This window comes from Acartia tonsa, chromosome 2 (genome assembly GCF_053477335.1).
Source record: "Acartia tonsa isolate MP-2025a chromosome 2, ASM5347733v1, whole genome shotgun sequence".
In the NCBI taxonomy this organism is placed as follows: domain Eukaryota; kingdom Metazoa; phylum Arthropoda; class Copepoda; order Calanoida; family Acartiidae; genus Acartia; species Acartia tonsa.
In genome coordinates, this window is record NC_137261.1 from 36,495,264 (window position 1) to 36,511,793 (window position 16,530).

The 16,530-nt window shown below is 31.0% G+C and overlaps 1 protein-coding gene across 5 annotated transcripts in view; it reads right to left on the reverse strand.

Moving 5' to 3' along the window:
- Cdep (Chondrocyte-derived ezrin-like domain containing protein) overlaps positions 1-16,530 on the reverse strand; it is a 153,706-nt gene that overhangs the window by 55,992 nt on the left and 81,184 nt on the right. For 2 of the 5 annotated variants that reach the window (XM_080150679.1, XM_080150677.1), the window contains exons 13-14: positions 2,149-2,213; positions 869-960 (exon numbers count right to left, since the gene is read on the reverse strand). In XM_080150679.1, the coding sequence (XP_080006805.1) occupies positions 869-960; positions 2,149-2,213 (157 nt within the window). Of the gene's footprint in view, positions 1-868; positions 961-2,148; positions 2,214-12,866; positions 16,063-16,530 lie in introns of those variants that run through there. The other 3 variants (XM_080150678.1, XM_080150676.1, XM_080150674.1) reach the window with 3 other exon arrangements.

Here is a 16,530-nt window from a genome sequence, read left to right on the forward strand (position 1 = left end):
TTTTCATCAAGTCATTTACAACTCTAATACTTTCAAATCTTGAAGTAGGTCTCTTAAACTTGGATTTTGTGCTACCCTAGTACCCATGGCTTGCCAGGCGTCTTTCAAAAATCTATAAATCAGTAGTGATACCAATTTTGGCAACTTGGTGCCTATTTCTGGACACTCCAACGTCAAGCCGCAGCTGCAAACTAGTCAACAGTCCGATTCACAACTGAACAGTAATTTGTTTTTACCAAATTACAGTAGTCTGTAGCCACCATCATAATTTTAAATGCCTACAGCCGAGCCGCTTATAAAGCACAGCTGTCGAGCCCCAGTGCTACACTTAAGAAATATCATTTAACAAGCTAGAAACACATTTTTTCCTTAGATATTACTAAAAATACTTCCTACTCCACACTCCCATGAATATAAAACATTTTTCCTTGAGGTTCTGACTTGAATATTAACTAAATATAGATTCTTTTCAGAACTAAAGATTGTAGGTGAATATTGAATTGGCGATTAAATACCTAACTATTTCATTAAATTCAAACAAATTATTACCCAATAGTCACGTTACACGTACATAATACCAGTACAAATCCTAAGCTCCTCTGCAAAGAGCGTCTTGCATTTCAGTAACTTCTATTAGGATACTTTCTACTTGGAGGGGAGGGGGGAGTCAATAATGAGTAGCACTTATGAGATAGCGGGTTAAGTAGTAATGTGCTGGAACGTTGATCTTGAGCTGGACCTGTTGGATATTTAATAGTGTCTCAACCTACCCCATGACGACTTAGATCCAAACACTAAGAATCACTCAATTATAAAATTTTAGTTTTTTTTCTTGTCACTTTTCTGTAATTAAATTTGAATAACTTACCAGCTTTGAATTAGTTGTTGAATATTATTGGTACGGGTCTCCTGAGTTTGGAGGGATAGCTGGCGTTGCATTGTTCCACCTCCACCACCCTCCTTAATATAATATTATTATTAGCACAGGTCTCCTTAGTTTGGAGGGATAGTTGCATTGTTCCACCTCCACCACCCTCCTTAATATAATATCATTATTAGCACAGGTCTCCTTAGTTTGGAGGGATAGTTGCATTGTTCCACCTCCACCACCCTCCTTAATATAATATCATTATCAGCACAGGTCTCCTTAGTTTGGAGGGATAGTTGCATTGTTCCACCTCCACCACCCTCCTTAATATAATATCATTATTAGCACAGGTCTCCTTAGTTTGGAGGGATAGTTGCATTGTTCCACCTCCACCACCCTCCTTAATATAATATCATTATTAGCACAGGTCTCCTTAGTTTGGAGGGATAGTTGCATTGTTCCACCTCCACCACCCTCCTTAATATAATATCATTATCAGCACAGGTCTCCTTAGTTTGGAGGGATAGTTGTTTTGTTCCACCTCCACCACCCTCCTTAATATAATATTATTATTAGGACAGGTCTCCTTAGTTTGGAGGAATAGTTGAATTGTTCCACCTCCACCTTAATATAATATTATTATTAGGACAGGTCTCCTTAGTTTGGAGGGATAGTTGCATTGTTCCACCTCCACCACCCTCCTTAATATAATATCATTATTAGCACAGGTCTCCTTAGTTTGGAGGGATAGTTGAATTGTTCCACCCCTACCCCCCTCCTTAATATAATATTATTATTAGGACAGGTCTCCTTAGTTTGGAGGGATAGTTGCATTGTTCCACCTCCACCACCCTCCTTAATATAATATTATTATTAGCACAGGTCTCCTTAGTTTGGAGGGATAGTTGCATTGTTCCACCTCCACCACCCTCCTTAATATAATATCATTATCAGCACAGGTCTCCTTAGTTTGGAGGGATAGTTGCATTGTTCCACCTCTACCACCCTCCTTAATATAATATCATTATTAGCACAGGTCTCCTTAGTTTGGAGGGATAGTTGCATTGTTCCACCTCCACCTAAATATAATATTATTATTAGCACAGGTCTCCTTAGTTTAGAGGTACCATCCCCCTACAACAATTTAAAGCAAAATCTTATGCATTTTTTTAAATATACCAATTTGGCATACAGATATTTTTATTTTCGATTATCCTATCTCTGTAACCCACCCACCCCAACTTTAAACTATTTTGCCCCAACAAAAATTATATTTTTACCTGTTGAGACTTGCTTGGGACACTGTTGTTGTTCAACCCAGCAGGTGGCTTTCCAGTCGGACCTACTAAAAAAATATTTTATCAAACAGTCATCTTCACAGTTTTCATTTAAGTGCCTTAAAAGAAGCCCCCTAGATTATTAATAAGGAAAAAAAGTACAAGAAAGCCTAACAGGGTAAGGGCATTGCAGGTTCCCCCTACAAGGGTTAGGCATAAAAAATCACCCCTTATTTTCAATCTATTAAACAATAAGTGGGAGAGTAGGGGATGGGCTCGCTAGCACTTTGAAATAGAGCACAGTAAATTTGAACATAAATTTATTAAGTGGAAAATAATAAAACAAAAGTTGGTTAATAGAAATAAATACATGCTTTTTTAATTCATAATATTATTTTTCTGACTAAAAAAGTAAAGAGATACAAAAATAGTTAGCATTTTTTTCAGTAAAGTCACTAATTACCCTTTTTGTAGAAATTAAAAAGAAGATAATAAACACGAAAAAATATCAAACCTTTTAAACTATATACTTTAACATACTTCTTAGTAAAATGATTAGTCTTACAAATTCAATAAAAAGTTCTCTTAAAGGTAGAAAAATACATATGAAATAAAATGAAACATTCACGTCATAAAATACATGCAACTAAAACTAAAAAGAAAATATTTTTAATCATCCATGCTTCCGTTTATGCTATATTATTTACATTTTTAATCAATATTTCTTACTAAAATAGAAAATATTCTAATAACATTTTTGATTCATGTAAATACGAAAATTTAAGATGAATAATTCTATCTAACACCTTACTATATAATATATTTGGAATCTAAAAATAACTACTTTAACTAAACTAACATGCTTACTTTCAAATTAATAATTCATACATATAAGATGTGTATCTTTAATGTACCTCACTTATATGATTATTCACCCTTTTACACATTTACATAAATAAATATTTATATAAAGATATATTTTTTATAAATGAGGAAAACATATTTTTGTGCATCTTTCTTTCCAACCAGGCAGTGTGTAAGAGTGTGCATTCAGGTCCGCTTTTGTCACTTTTACTTTGCCTTCTCATCATAAGAAACCACACAGGAAAGTTGAGGGGTAAGACATTGAGTGATTTGGTACACATCCCCAATGAAGATACAAAGAATTTCTTCTTCTGTAATTAAATTATTGGTTGAAAAGTTTGATACCAACCAATTAAAATTGATTTTTAATACCCTAAGTTAAGATACCCTGATTACAAAACTTTGAGTACCAGTGTAATTTTAAATTAAATGTTCCCTTCCTCCTAAGAAACCACCCTTACTTTATTGCCAATAAATATTTTTATGGATTTTAAACACAATGTAGAAGTGATAATATACTAAAGTCAATGTGAACAATTAAAATGGTTTGGAATTTTATACACAAGGCGATAAAAAAAACAAAAAAATTATATGGAATACTATCAAAAGAGTAAAATATTTTTTAATTCAGTTTTTAGAATATTTTAGTTCTGTTCCCTCGTTATTTCAAGCTACCTATGGCAAAATTTCAAAAATCAGAATTGGAAGAAAATGTGAATGCCCATCATCTAATACAAAAATGTCAGTATTAAGGTAAAAAAATAAAGTTTTAAATAGTTTCTATTTAATATAAGTATGTCCTACCGTCCATTTGTTACAACATATAGTACTTAAGGATTCTTAATTTTTGTATTTTTTTCCTTTTTGTCGTCTTCTTTTCTTTTTAATTTATAGGGTCTTATGTTCTTTTTTCGCTTAAAATATTGTTGTATGAAATGTAAACACTTTATTGTGTAGTATGGAGCTAATATTAATAAAAACCAGTGGATTAGAAAGTGCACCTGGACCATCCTGTAGGATTAAGGGGTTGGATTTAGTCTAAAATCCCTTGAAATTGCATTTAGTTTTATTTAAAACTATTTGTCCGTATTAACATACATTTGATTTAATAAGAACAAAAATAACTTGGCCTAAAAAATCAATGCTATAAAGGGAGGGGGACTCTTCCTCAATCTCCCATCTTTCTTTATTTGTAGAGAAACAATCCAGCAATTTTCTATCTCATAAATACATAAGTTAAAACTAAATTGACATAAAAGAAAACGAATTATTGCGTAGAAGGATTAAATCCTAACATTCCAACTATCAAATTATATAGAGAAATAATTTCACCAACTATTTTACTTATCCTTTACACATGAGGCAAGAACAATTTTGCTTAAATAAATTATGCATATTTGCAGCCCTGCATCTGAGTAAAAAATACTGCACAGCTATGGACACCCACCAATTCAAAGATGGGTACTGCCATATACAGTTCAGCAACTTTTAGTAGATTATATCAGGAAGAATGCCAATAACTTATACTTTTGTGATTTGCTAATGTGATAATTTGCAACAGATAAAACATCAAAATTTAGTGTTAAAAAATGTGATTTGTAGACAACTTGTTTAATATAAAAACTAGAATATAAAAAAGAAAACAACTTAAAATAATTTTTCAATACTAAAATGTATAAAAGGGATCAAATTTGTTACCCCAAAAAGTTAAAATTATTGAACTATAATTTTAAGTTTCAATGCAGAGATCCTAAATAAAATTCAACCCTTCAAATATTGACCTTAAATAAATTGTAAGTCTATTCACACTTCATGGAACTAACTGCAAAAACCAAAACAATAAGCAAAGGAAAAACAGCAGCGGATGTAAGTTATTAATCCCAAGGTTAATCAAAATGTGAATAGCACAAATAAAGATAAATTAAAATCCATATTAAAAGCGAAACTTACCAAACATGGTGAAGATTTTTAAATTTTCATTTAATTTAGTAAGTAAAAGTACATCAAAACTTTGGTATAGTATGTAAAAAAACTGTTCTTTTAAGGTGCAAATTACACCTAGAAAACTTATTTCCTAAACGTTCCAAAATGTGTAAAAAATATTTAAAAAGGTGAAACCTCGTAGTTTTATAAGTGTAATAAATAGCAGGTTTTAAGAATTGGTCATATTAGCCCATTACTCATTCTCTTATAGTTGTGGTCAGATCCAACAGTTTATTTTCAATTTTATCTTATATTGAACAGTAAGTTTTTTTATGAGAACTTTTTGAAAGCAATTTTAACCCACTTATAGTTATCAGAATTTAATTATTAATGGCTTATTTACTTTGTTTTTTTTTAAAGACAATTAATAAAACAACAACAAAAAAATAGTTTCAGCAAATTCAATTTGTTAAATGTGATCATAACACCTTCATCGAACCCATCAAAACAAAAATTAACAAGATCAATTATCAAACCTAAAATATTTTTTTTCTATTTTAAACTAAGATCAGGTTGGTGAAACTGAAAGTATAAAATGTAAGAAACCTTTAACTTAGGGAGGTATAGAAAATAGGACCTGTAAATTAATATGGTACCCTAAGTTTTAAAGACATTAATTTACATTCTTAGGAAACTTTTATGAAATCTTAGTTGGTTTCTTGAAACTAGCAAAGTCCAAACTTTTCATCCATTGATTTTTATTTACAGAAAAGGTAATTTTGTTAAACATTGAGGAATATAAATTATCGTCCATTGTATCATACCTTAAGATTTCTGCTTAAATCATAATATTCAATGATGGGTTAACTTTACAATTTTTTATAATTTTAAAATTAATCAATTAATTAATTATGACTTGGTTTAGAGATTCTCCTTTTTAAAAGCGAAGCTTTTCTATAATTAGGGTCGGTCCGTCCGTCCGTAACGGATAGCTTTTTTCGTTAATTTAGACATGTTAGAATTGTCCTATCGATTTCAAATTTTGCATGCTGATTCCTTTAGTAGTTAGGTACGATTTAGAAAGCGTAGCAACTCTATAATCATTACCAAAATGTCCGTACGTCCATTTTAAACATGTTGATTTTTTTTACTTTTTTAAATAGCTTTTTTCGTTAATTTAGGCATGTTAGAATTGTCCTATCGATTTCAAGTTTTGCATGGTGATTCCTGTAATAGTTAGGTACGAGTTAGAAAGCGTAGCAACTCTATAATCATTACCAGAATGTCCGTACGTCCATTTTAAACATGTTGATTTTTTTTCATTTTTAACAACAAATTTGTAAGTGACCTAATTATCCGATTAGTCTGATTTTTGGTATACTGATTCCTGGGACAACAAAGTACAATGTTATAAGCGAAGCAACTCTATAATCAAGTCCTTAAAATGTAAGTATGTCCATAATTATTATCCTGTACCAAGCAGTTTTTCAACAAGTTTACTTACAATTTTGCTTTGACTCTTATACATTCGAATTCTGATTATTCAGTTCTCACATTATACAAGTGTTAATGTCCGTTTGTCCTACCGTTACAGAGCTTCGCTTTTATGGATGTTGTCATCCTTGTTTTTTGTTATCTATATATGATTGAAAATTTATGTAACTATCTATTTAATATCAATTGTCAATATAATACTTTCAATAAAAGAAAATTTTAAAAATAAACAAAAGATTTAAGACAAAAGAGATTTTGATGGCATAAAATATTGCTATTAATATTTCATAATGCAAATTAACAACAGATAAAAGAATTAATTAGCTAAACAAATAATAAATTATTATATAATATGTACATTATTTCCTAATAATAAGATTTAGTCACTACAATGAAAGAAATATGATAATCATAAAAATATAATAATTGCCATTCAGTAAAATTGTCTTTCTGATTATTAAATCAGGGATGGGGTCTTTTTTCTAAAAATACTTCCCAATAATTCAAAGCAAGCATTTGCAGATTTATTGGGAAGGATGTTCCATTGTTTTTTTATCAAAAATATTTTATTGTGTTACCTTTCAATAATCTGATCTACTATCTAATCCACTGCTGCCTAGTATTGATAAAAACCAGGGATAGGTACAAGTATAATGTAAAAATATTTTAACAGGTTATCAAGGTTAATAATAAAAAATTGTAGATTACAAATACATTATGGGTAGGGATGTTCCATTGGTTTTTTTTCTTAACAAAAAATATATTATAACATTTGCATTGATTATTGAGATCTAAGCATATACTTACTCCAAAATTGGGGAAAATATATTTCAATTCTTAATTTTTTTCAGAATACATATGCCTGTCCCTGGTAACAACGACGGAGAATAAATTTGACTCCCCGGGGTGGACACTGCCCATAACAGGTAACAAACTTCACTGTACATATGGTGATAAATGCTCAAAAACATGCACTTTAACTTGCAACTGAACAGATGCACTAATCTAACATTCACATAAATAATGAATATAGCTTAAAACCTGCCATACCATGATCTATTTTATGAACACATTGGCACTTGAGTCACTAATATCCGTGTAATATGATGTATAGAAGCTGGATATCTTCCTTAAACTGAGAGATCTAACCATGGGTAGAATAGGGAGAAAATAAGAGTTCCAGAGAAAGATAGAGAGAAGGCTACATGAGGCAGTTGTAAAGAGAAACACCAACAGATAAAGAGAGAAGTGTGTATACATATATACTATATGTATGTATATATAAATTGGAGGAAAGAAGAGGCAGTAGGCAGACATGTGAAGTTATATACACCCCCAGCAGAATACATCATGGTTCTTTGCTTCTATTTATAAACCTGGGCATTGGCCATTACACAAAATTACTGGGATTTACAGGTAAATAACCAGGTGTAATAAGAGGGGGGGGGGGGGAGGATAGCAACAATTTTTTAAAACCTAGGGGGGTGTAAGTAATAATAATTTTTTATAAACATGATTTTATTATATGACCTTTGATTGTTATTAGAATTGAAAGGAGTAGAAGGGAAAAGTGGAGAGTTTTGCACTCAGAAGCTCTCCAACAATTTGACAGCCTAGGCATATCTGTATGTGTATGTGTGTGTGTGTGTGTGTGTATAAGTGTATGTTTAGTGTATTGGGTGTGGTAATGAGAGGTGTACATGGATATACAAATTTCAAGGTGGACACCAGAAGGAGTGTTAGATACATGAGTAGTATACAATTTCAACTTGTGGAAAATTAGAATCTAAAGGGTGATTCAACATAATTTTTTAGTTTAAAAATTTGGAAATAAATGCAATTACTTAAATGAGAAATCTAAGGAATTTTTCAGTTATATTGGAACAATCTAACTCAAATTAAATAATAAACTAGGTATCATTAAAGACGTCATATTAACATGAGACTAGGAAAAACCTTCAATCTGAAACATTGTATATCTAACCAATTACATTTTTTAGGAGTTAGATTAAATAAGCATTATAAATGGCATAATTGGACATGCATTTGTCTTAGGCTAAATAAAAGTACTAAATCTTTTTGTTTTTCAAAACTTTGGCTAAAGAAGAAATTTTTGAATGGAGAGGTTTTGTGATTTCCATTTCCATTAACAAAATACATTTGATAATGTTGGATTCTTGTGACATTGTCAATCTTGTGCAATGTTTTAGAGTATAATGCAAATCATGATTGAAATTCTGGCTATTATCAAGGAGAATGGGGATATTAGACGATATATTATGTTTGTACCTAAAGGTTTATAAAAACAAGTTTTATCATTCATTAGCTTAATTCCTTTTACTTTAATTAAATCTTGCTTGGGATGTACCAATTTTATAGCTTTCCCATCAATTAATTTCATCTGCAGAAGAGGATTTTTTCACTTATAGTAAATGAGGGTGTTTATCAATTAATCGTCAATCAATGGCTCATTCCTTGGTAACTAAAACTCATTCAATATTGGTCGTGTCATATAAAATTATGACATTGAGAATATTAGTTGTAACAGGAAAGTAACAAACAAGGGTAGTTTTGTTCAAGGTTAACAGAACAATGAACTATAATAAATAAATGAGAGGGAAACTGGATTTAGACTAGATATAGAAATGTCTAGAGTGCGAAGATACTGTAATGCTCCTATGAACAGATGGACATACAAATAAAAACCAGTTGTAAAATATGTTTTAAAATATTGACTGTAATCCGATACAGTTTACAGAAGCATTTAATAAATTTCAATCATGTAATAGTAATCAAATACTAACTTTAGAATATGTGACCACATAAACATTCATCCCTGCTCTTAAAAAACCGAATCCATATTTCTATAAAAATGGAAAGAATGCCATTTCTTTTGAAGATAAAAAACATAAATAAAAGATGATCGCTCAATAAAGCAAATCAAACCAATAGAAAGATGAAAACCAAAAAATATTAAAATTGCATCAAATCTCTATTGATAAAAATTGTTTGTCAATTATAAAAGTGCATTTCCTTCCTGCGAATGACAAAGAATCCCTTGAAACCCATTATGTCAGGGAAAAAGGAAAAGCAAAGTGGCCAAAGTTTCTGAAAGTGCATAAACTTTCAGATGTTAATCAGAACTTAAACAAAAACAGGCACGCAGTAACCAGACAATCAGCAGCCAAAGCCATCAGAAAAACAACAATCTGCAGAAAACCTTACTGAAGGGGAGCAGCTGCTCAGCACCGGATATTTTGTAAGATAAATAATATTGACTTAGTTTTCACTAATTCAAAACTAACTATTTGTGCTATTTTGTATTGAACTAGTGGCTATGTTTTCTTTCTATCCAAAAATAGACTAACACCAAATAGGTTTCATACGAAATGTCAGTCTAACTGCTATAGTTATCATATGAAACAGACAGTTTATTAGAAAACATACAGGCAGATACTTTGATTTTTTAGAGTTTATATACTTATCTACTTATATCTGTAAGAAATGCAAACTACTACAACAGTAACATTCAAACAAACATATTTTTTAAATGCCGAATTAAAACAAACCATTAAAAACAAATGCTGCATAGAAGATTAATAATATTTTCTCCATTTGTTTGTAAATTGTGCATAATTTTGCGTAAATAGTAAGTTAAATGTTTAATGTTATTGTACTGCTGAAACAGAATAATAAAATCTTTACCTGACCTTACTAATACATAATATGAATATTTCAAAATATCAAATGTTTTACTAAAGTCAAGCTGTCTCAAAAAATATGTTAAATTATTTCTTACAGATATATGGACAAATTAAATTTTTAAACATAGATTCTTATCTTTATATAAAAGTAACAGGATGTCTAACTGTACCGAAGGAGCTAGCTGACCACTGAACCGATATGGTTCTCCTTTAAGATGTAGGTCAAGAGAAGGTTGAATAATTTTAGACGAAAATATCACTACTCTTGGGAGAAATCACATGAGAAAAATTAACCCCTAATTTTTTTTTACTTTTTCTTTTAGAAACTAAAATAAAAAATGGCGGGCATCCATTTCCCCCACCCCCTCTTTTGCCGTTTGTTTGAAATATTGTATTAAAGTAGCATTCCAACACTACACATAAGAGTTTATCAGCAAGTCCGTCATAATGTAGTCCTTGGAATCCGTTTAAACTAAATCCAATTATATGATTTATTTTTCTCAACATTCCAATTATAACTCGCTTAATTCGATAAAACTAAAAAAGCAATATACATAAAAAAAAAGAAATTCAATTTATCGTGGAAATAAAGTCAAAACTATAAAACTTAGTCTAAATCTTATCACCCTTACTTTATTAATATATTTATGTTAGTATCAATTGTTAGCAAAAAAAAACACGAAATAGTAAAGAAACTTTTACACTATGTCACACATTGTTAGTAAATAAGGAAAAGTTAGTACATCAGAAAATGTTAGTAAAGTTTTTATTATGGCTCTAAACCACCACCTCTTATGTTCGATTTTATTTCAAACAAAAAACAAAATAACTTCCTTAAAACATTTAATCCTTTATCTAATCTAAAATATCATGCTCCATAATCCATTGTTTATATTTTTATCTTTATCCCAATAAAAAAACATGCGATGGTATATCACGAGAAAAAGAAAAACTAAATATTGAAGAAGAAAAAATTATAAAACAAATGTATTTATTAATTTATTTCTAAGGGTCTTGAGGTTAAAAAAGTTGATCACAATGTTTTTGGGTAATTAATTTGAAGTCAAATATCAGAGATTTGGAAAATTATATGTTTTCAATTTATATGTAATAAATCATATTAAAATTGAACCTTATATGTGCACTATAATTCATCCAAAATGTCTGAAATTTAACAAAATTACATTAAGGTTTAAAATATCTAATGTAACATGCTACATAACGGTGAAAATTTTTACACTTAAATGCTGTATATCTAATTTTGAACATGAAGATATAAACAAGTATTTTCTGTTATTATGAGTGCATTCTTGAGTATTATTTAAACTTTTATAAATATCTATAAAGTGAGAAGAAGAAAAAAACAATTTTTGAGATTATGATTATTTTTTAAAAAGCAAGTATGTAGTTAAACACATTTATAACAGTGACACGTGAATATATCAGATCTTTATTGAATAAACTTAACCTAGTTTTCAATTTTTTTTTGAAAATAATTAATAAAAAAAAATTTAAGTTTTTTATAACTGAACCTAATCTTATTATACCCTAATTCATATGATCTTTTATTTTGATTCTAATATATTGATAACAACCGTGATAAGAATGCTTAAACAAGGGATAAGGAATAATGCATTTATGGAAAAACTTTTTTGCCAACACAAGAATGTTCTAAATTTCCTGCATCAATATATCAAAGTACAGGAAAAAAATAATGTAAAAATGATTGGAAATCTAATTCTGACTAGTGGTATTATTTTTTCTTCGGATGTATTATTCCCTTGTCCCTGGGTCAAACAAGTTGGCAATATTACAAATAGAAGATATAGTTAAAAATGAGCAAAATTTTTTTGGCATGAAGTTTTGATTTTCATTGATAATAATTCTTTATGTACAACATAAATTTTTTATCACAAAGTTTTGTTACAAATTTTGACATCCGTGTATAATAATAATAATAATATGTATGAACATTAATTATTTCTCCTTAGGAGGGGTTTATACATACAAATAAATGCTTGTTAATACTTGTATTCTATATAATATTACATTATTTGGCCTGGAATTTTTTTTATATGATATTAATACATTAAATAATATATATATAACATACATGATTGAGGTATGAAAGGAAGGGGGGGGGGGCGAGTGTTAAGGAGGGGAAAATTTAAAAATGATATGCAAAATAATAAAATCAATTTTCTTAGATAATGATATCAATTTCCGTTTTATTCTGCTTAAGCTGATTATGTAAAAACAAAATTTATTTTTGAAATATCTATTTTAATTACCTAATTTTGTTATTTAATAAAATTTTCTAAACTTAATATATTAAAAACAATTAAATTTTTTTCTACATAAACATTTGATTTAATAAAGGTGAATAGTTTAAAATTTGCATCCTAAAGAAAGTTTAAACGTTAACCCAACTTTAAACTTATTTATGTACATGTCTTTTTCTACATTTGTCACTTTTTTACAGGGCTGCGACTGGCTGTGCCACATCAATAATTTTCATCAAACTTTTAACTTTTAAAGAAAACTTTCAACTTTGTCTAGAAAGTGAAAAAAAAGTTTTTAGGAAAATGTCAATAATTCAAATCAATTATCTATTGATTGAAAATGCTTTTGTGGCGGAATTATTAATAAAAATTAATAAAAAATAAAACATGTAATAAAATCCTTTTAAAGTGATAAATGTATAGCTGTGCATTTTTAAAATAAGGAAGACTATTATTTGATTAGAATATAAAGATTAACAACATAAACATAACAGATAATAATCTTTTTTTTTAGTAAATTGTTAAAACATTAGTTAAATATCAAAATAATTAAAACATTAGTTCAGCAGAGCCTTCAGTGACTACAAACTTTCCTGAATTTTCAAACATATCCGGTTCTTCCGGATCTAACTTTGAGCTGGAGTCTAGATCATCACTAGGCTTCCTACGTGCTGCTAGATCATCAAAATGATCAGCTGTTTTCACATTCTCCAACAATTCCATTGAATCATGAAGAGATTCATCATCAGATTCACGTTTGGAGATATTGTTTTCTGTTGAAATTGATGCGTCAGGATCTAGCTCTGACATTGACAGCCTTTCTTCTGTTTTTATTTCTTCTGCATTTGTATCGTCTAAATCATCTTCTAATGTATCAGGATCAACATTTGTAAATTCGGTTTCTTTAGGGGTAACATTGTTAGAATCTGGGGACCATGGCACAATAGTTTCTAAATTTTCTTGAGTATCATTGGTTGGTGTTGCAGCATTCTCTGGTATGTCAGAGTTGATGCTGGGAGCATTCTCATTGTCATCACTTGCTGTGTAGTTAATTTCATCAACCTCCTCCTCTTGTTCACTGACAGATGTGTTGGGATTATTAGGAGGTTGTGGGGGTTCTTCTGATCTTGAGGAATCAGAATAGTTTGAACTTTTCTCACTTATTCTTGATAGTGTTCGTTGAAGCATAAAAGGAGCATGGAAATGTTCAGGTTTATTACAACAATCAGTTACAAATTGATCAACTTTATCTTCAGGTTGCTCACCTGGCAGACCAAAGTCACCATCATTAAGATCAATGGGACTTTCTTTGATTAAGCTACCCCTACGTGCTGTTACAGCTCCATCAAAGCTGCCTTGATTGCTAAAACTTGTAGTCATTTCTGTAGGATCAAGAGAATTATTTCTTGAAAACACATCGGACTCATTTTGATATTCAGTTGTGAATGAATCAATTGTATTTTGTGATTCAAGCATGGCCTCAGCTTTATCCTCAAAAGTTGACTCTTGTCGTTTTGTGACAAGTATTTCTCTTTCAGTTGTTACAGATTCAAATGTACTTTGTGATTCAAGCAAAGCAGTTCTGTAATGTAAAGAATCCATATCTAAAGCATTTGCTACTCCAGGACCAATTACAAAAACATCATCAACAGAGTCTTGAACTGTAAAAGAACCAACAGTCCTCTGCTTCTCAAGAATAGATTCAGCCTTATCCTCATATGTAGTTTCTTGTCTTTTAACTAGCTGACAAGGAGTATAATCATTTTCCATGTTGAATGATTCAAAAGTATCAAGTGCATGCATTAGAACACTTTGTTTTCTCCTATTTTGTATGATTGGCTCAAAATTTTCATCCAATTGATCATCAGTGTTGTTGTCTTTAGCACTTTCTTCATCAATATCAGTATCATCCTTGTTGTCAAACTGAGGCGGAGCAGGAAGGCTTTCAGATTCAACCAGAGCAGTTGAACTTTCTGACTCCATGGGTGGGCTGAGCAAATCAAGAGGTAAACTGAGTGTATCTGAGTCAACTTGAAGGACAGGCGGCGGAATTGATTCACTTTCTGTGGAAGAAACTTTATTCATCCAAATATTGGGACCTTTTCTGAGTAATGTGGCTGGGGGTGGGTTAGGAAATGATTCTGAATCTTCAGATGAAAATTTTGATGGTTTGGGTGCAAACGAACATTTATGTACAATAACATTTTCCATGGCGCTTTCAATGCCCTCTGGAATATCATATATTTTTTCTTCTTGAAAGGCCCAGGGCTGAGAATCAGCAGGGGAACCTCCTTTGTAAGATAAATTTCTATTATGATCTGAGAGTAAACCATTTTCTGGACTCTGTGGGGCGTCTGAACTGGAGCAATTTTGATCATTAGGAACACTGATCATAGATGAACTATCCTCGCATTCATATTTGGTTGAGAAATAGTTATTTTTCTCAGTTAAGTTGTTGAGACCAACTCCTAGGAAATCAAGTGACTTGGGCCTGAACAGTTTAGGTGATCCATTACTGCTTGATGAATTAGATTGTGGGGTGCCACCTTGTTTGTTAGAATGTGAATGCTTTTTAGAATCGTGAACATGCATTTTTCTAGGCAAAGTTCTTGATTTAAATTTTGGTTCTCTATTAAAATGTTGGTTGAAATATTTAAGATGAGTTGGGCTGCGAATAACAACAATATCATGCATTTTGTTAACATCTCTGCTTGCCGAAGAAAGCATCAACTGCATGGCTTTATTCAAAGTATGATCTTTTGGATTGGTAGCTGTATCTTTAACTTCAATAACAGTCTCAACAAGGCTTGATTTTGATTCATATGTAGAGTCCATACCATGTCTGCTACTACGCCTTGAACCTTTAGCTTTAGTACTTCTCAGGGATCCGGATCCATCTTCCATAAAAGGAGTTGTTTCGCTGGGTTGGGGGCTGGAAACCCTGCTGGAATGTACACTGCAATAGTTAACAACCTTTAGCTCATTCTCATTCTTCATCTCGGGCTGATATGTTTGAATCTTGACATTACACATTGGCTGCATGTTGTCATAGGCATGAAATTTATTGTCACCAACCACAGAGCCAGATATATCTCCATCCTCTTCTTCTCTATCTACTAAGTCATAAGAATCATGACTAAGGTTATCCTCAGAAGAAATATGGTCAACTGAATTGAGTTCGTCAGACTTGTCAGAATATGTTGAATGTATGGAGCTGTTGGATCTGACAGTAAGGTTAACTTCTCCTGGATAATTATGGAACATGGAATGATCTGGAGGCCGTATGTCCGGCGGCCTCGGCATAGCAACAGTTTTAGGCTCCTCGAAAGTTGGTTTATTTAAAATTGTCTGAACAGGGACGTCATGTCGATGTGACGACGCAGCTGACATACGTCTCATTGTACTTGATTTCTGTTCAGAATATAACATATCATGTGATTTACATCTGACATTTCTTTCTGACACTGCACTAGGCGATTGTAGAGGCATGGTGGGAGCAGATATTTTATCAGAATTATTTGAATTGTCATTGAAAAAGTCATTGAGATCCCTAATATGAGAAATGGTGCGTCCGCTTGAGTAAAGTGAACTGTTGTACTCGTCAAGGTAAAGGTTCATGGAGCCATAGGATAGAGAAACAGAAGAGCCAACTAGAAAAGAGTTAGAAAGGTGTTAGTATGGTTAGTTGGAAAAGTATACAAGTTAAAACTAATAAAGCAATGACCCAATTTTATTTTTTGATTACAGGTTTTGGGTTTTTATTCAAGAAAAAGAGTAATTACCGATAAGGTCATTGTAATATTAGTCTTCACTTTTGGAAGATTTTATAGTTCAAAAGATTTAATAACTCACACAAATATTGGTTGGAAAAACAGTAGGTAAAGATTTAAAAAAATTTAGTGATTGTTTTAAGCTAATGTAAAACAAATAAATAAAATTTGATAAAAAATGTATTGCTAATCTTATTTACATATTGCTTTGTCCCTGGGGAATAATCCAACACTTCATTGGATCCAACCCTAATCTTCATCAACTCAATTCTAGGATTTAAATTACATTAAATTGTGTGTGTGTGAGTGTATTAAAAGCTCTTGATCTAAGTGTGTGGCAAGGTTAGG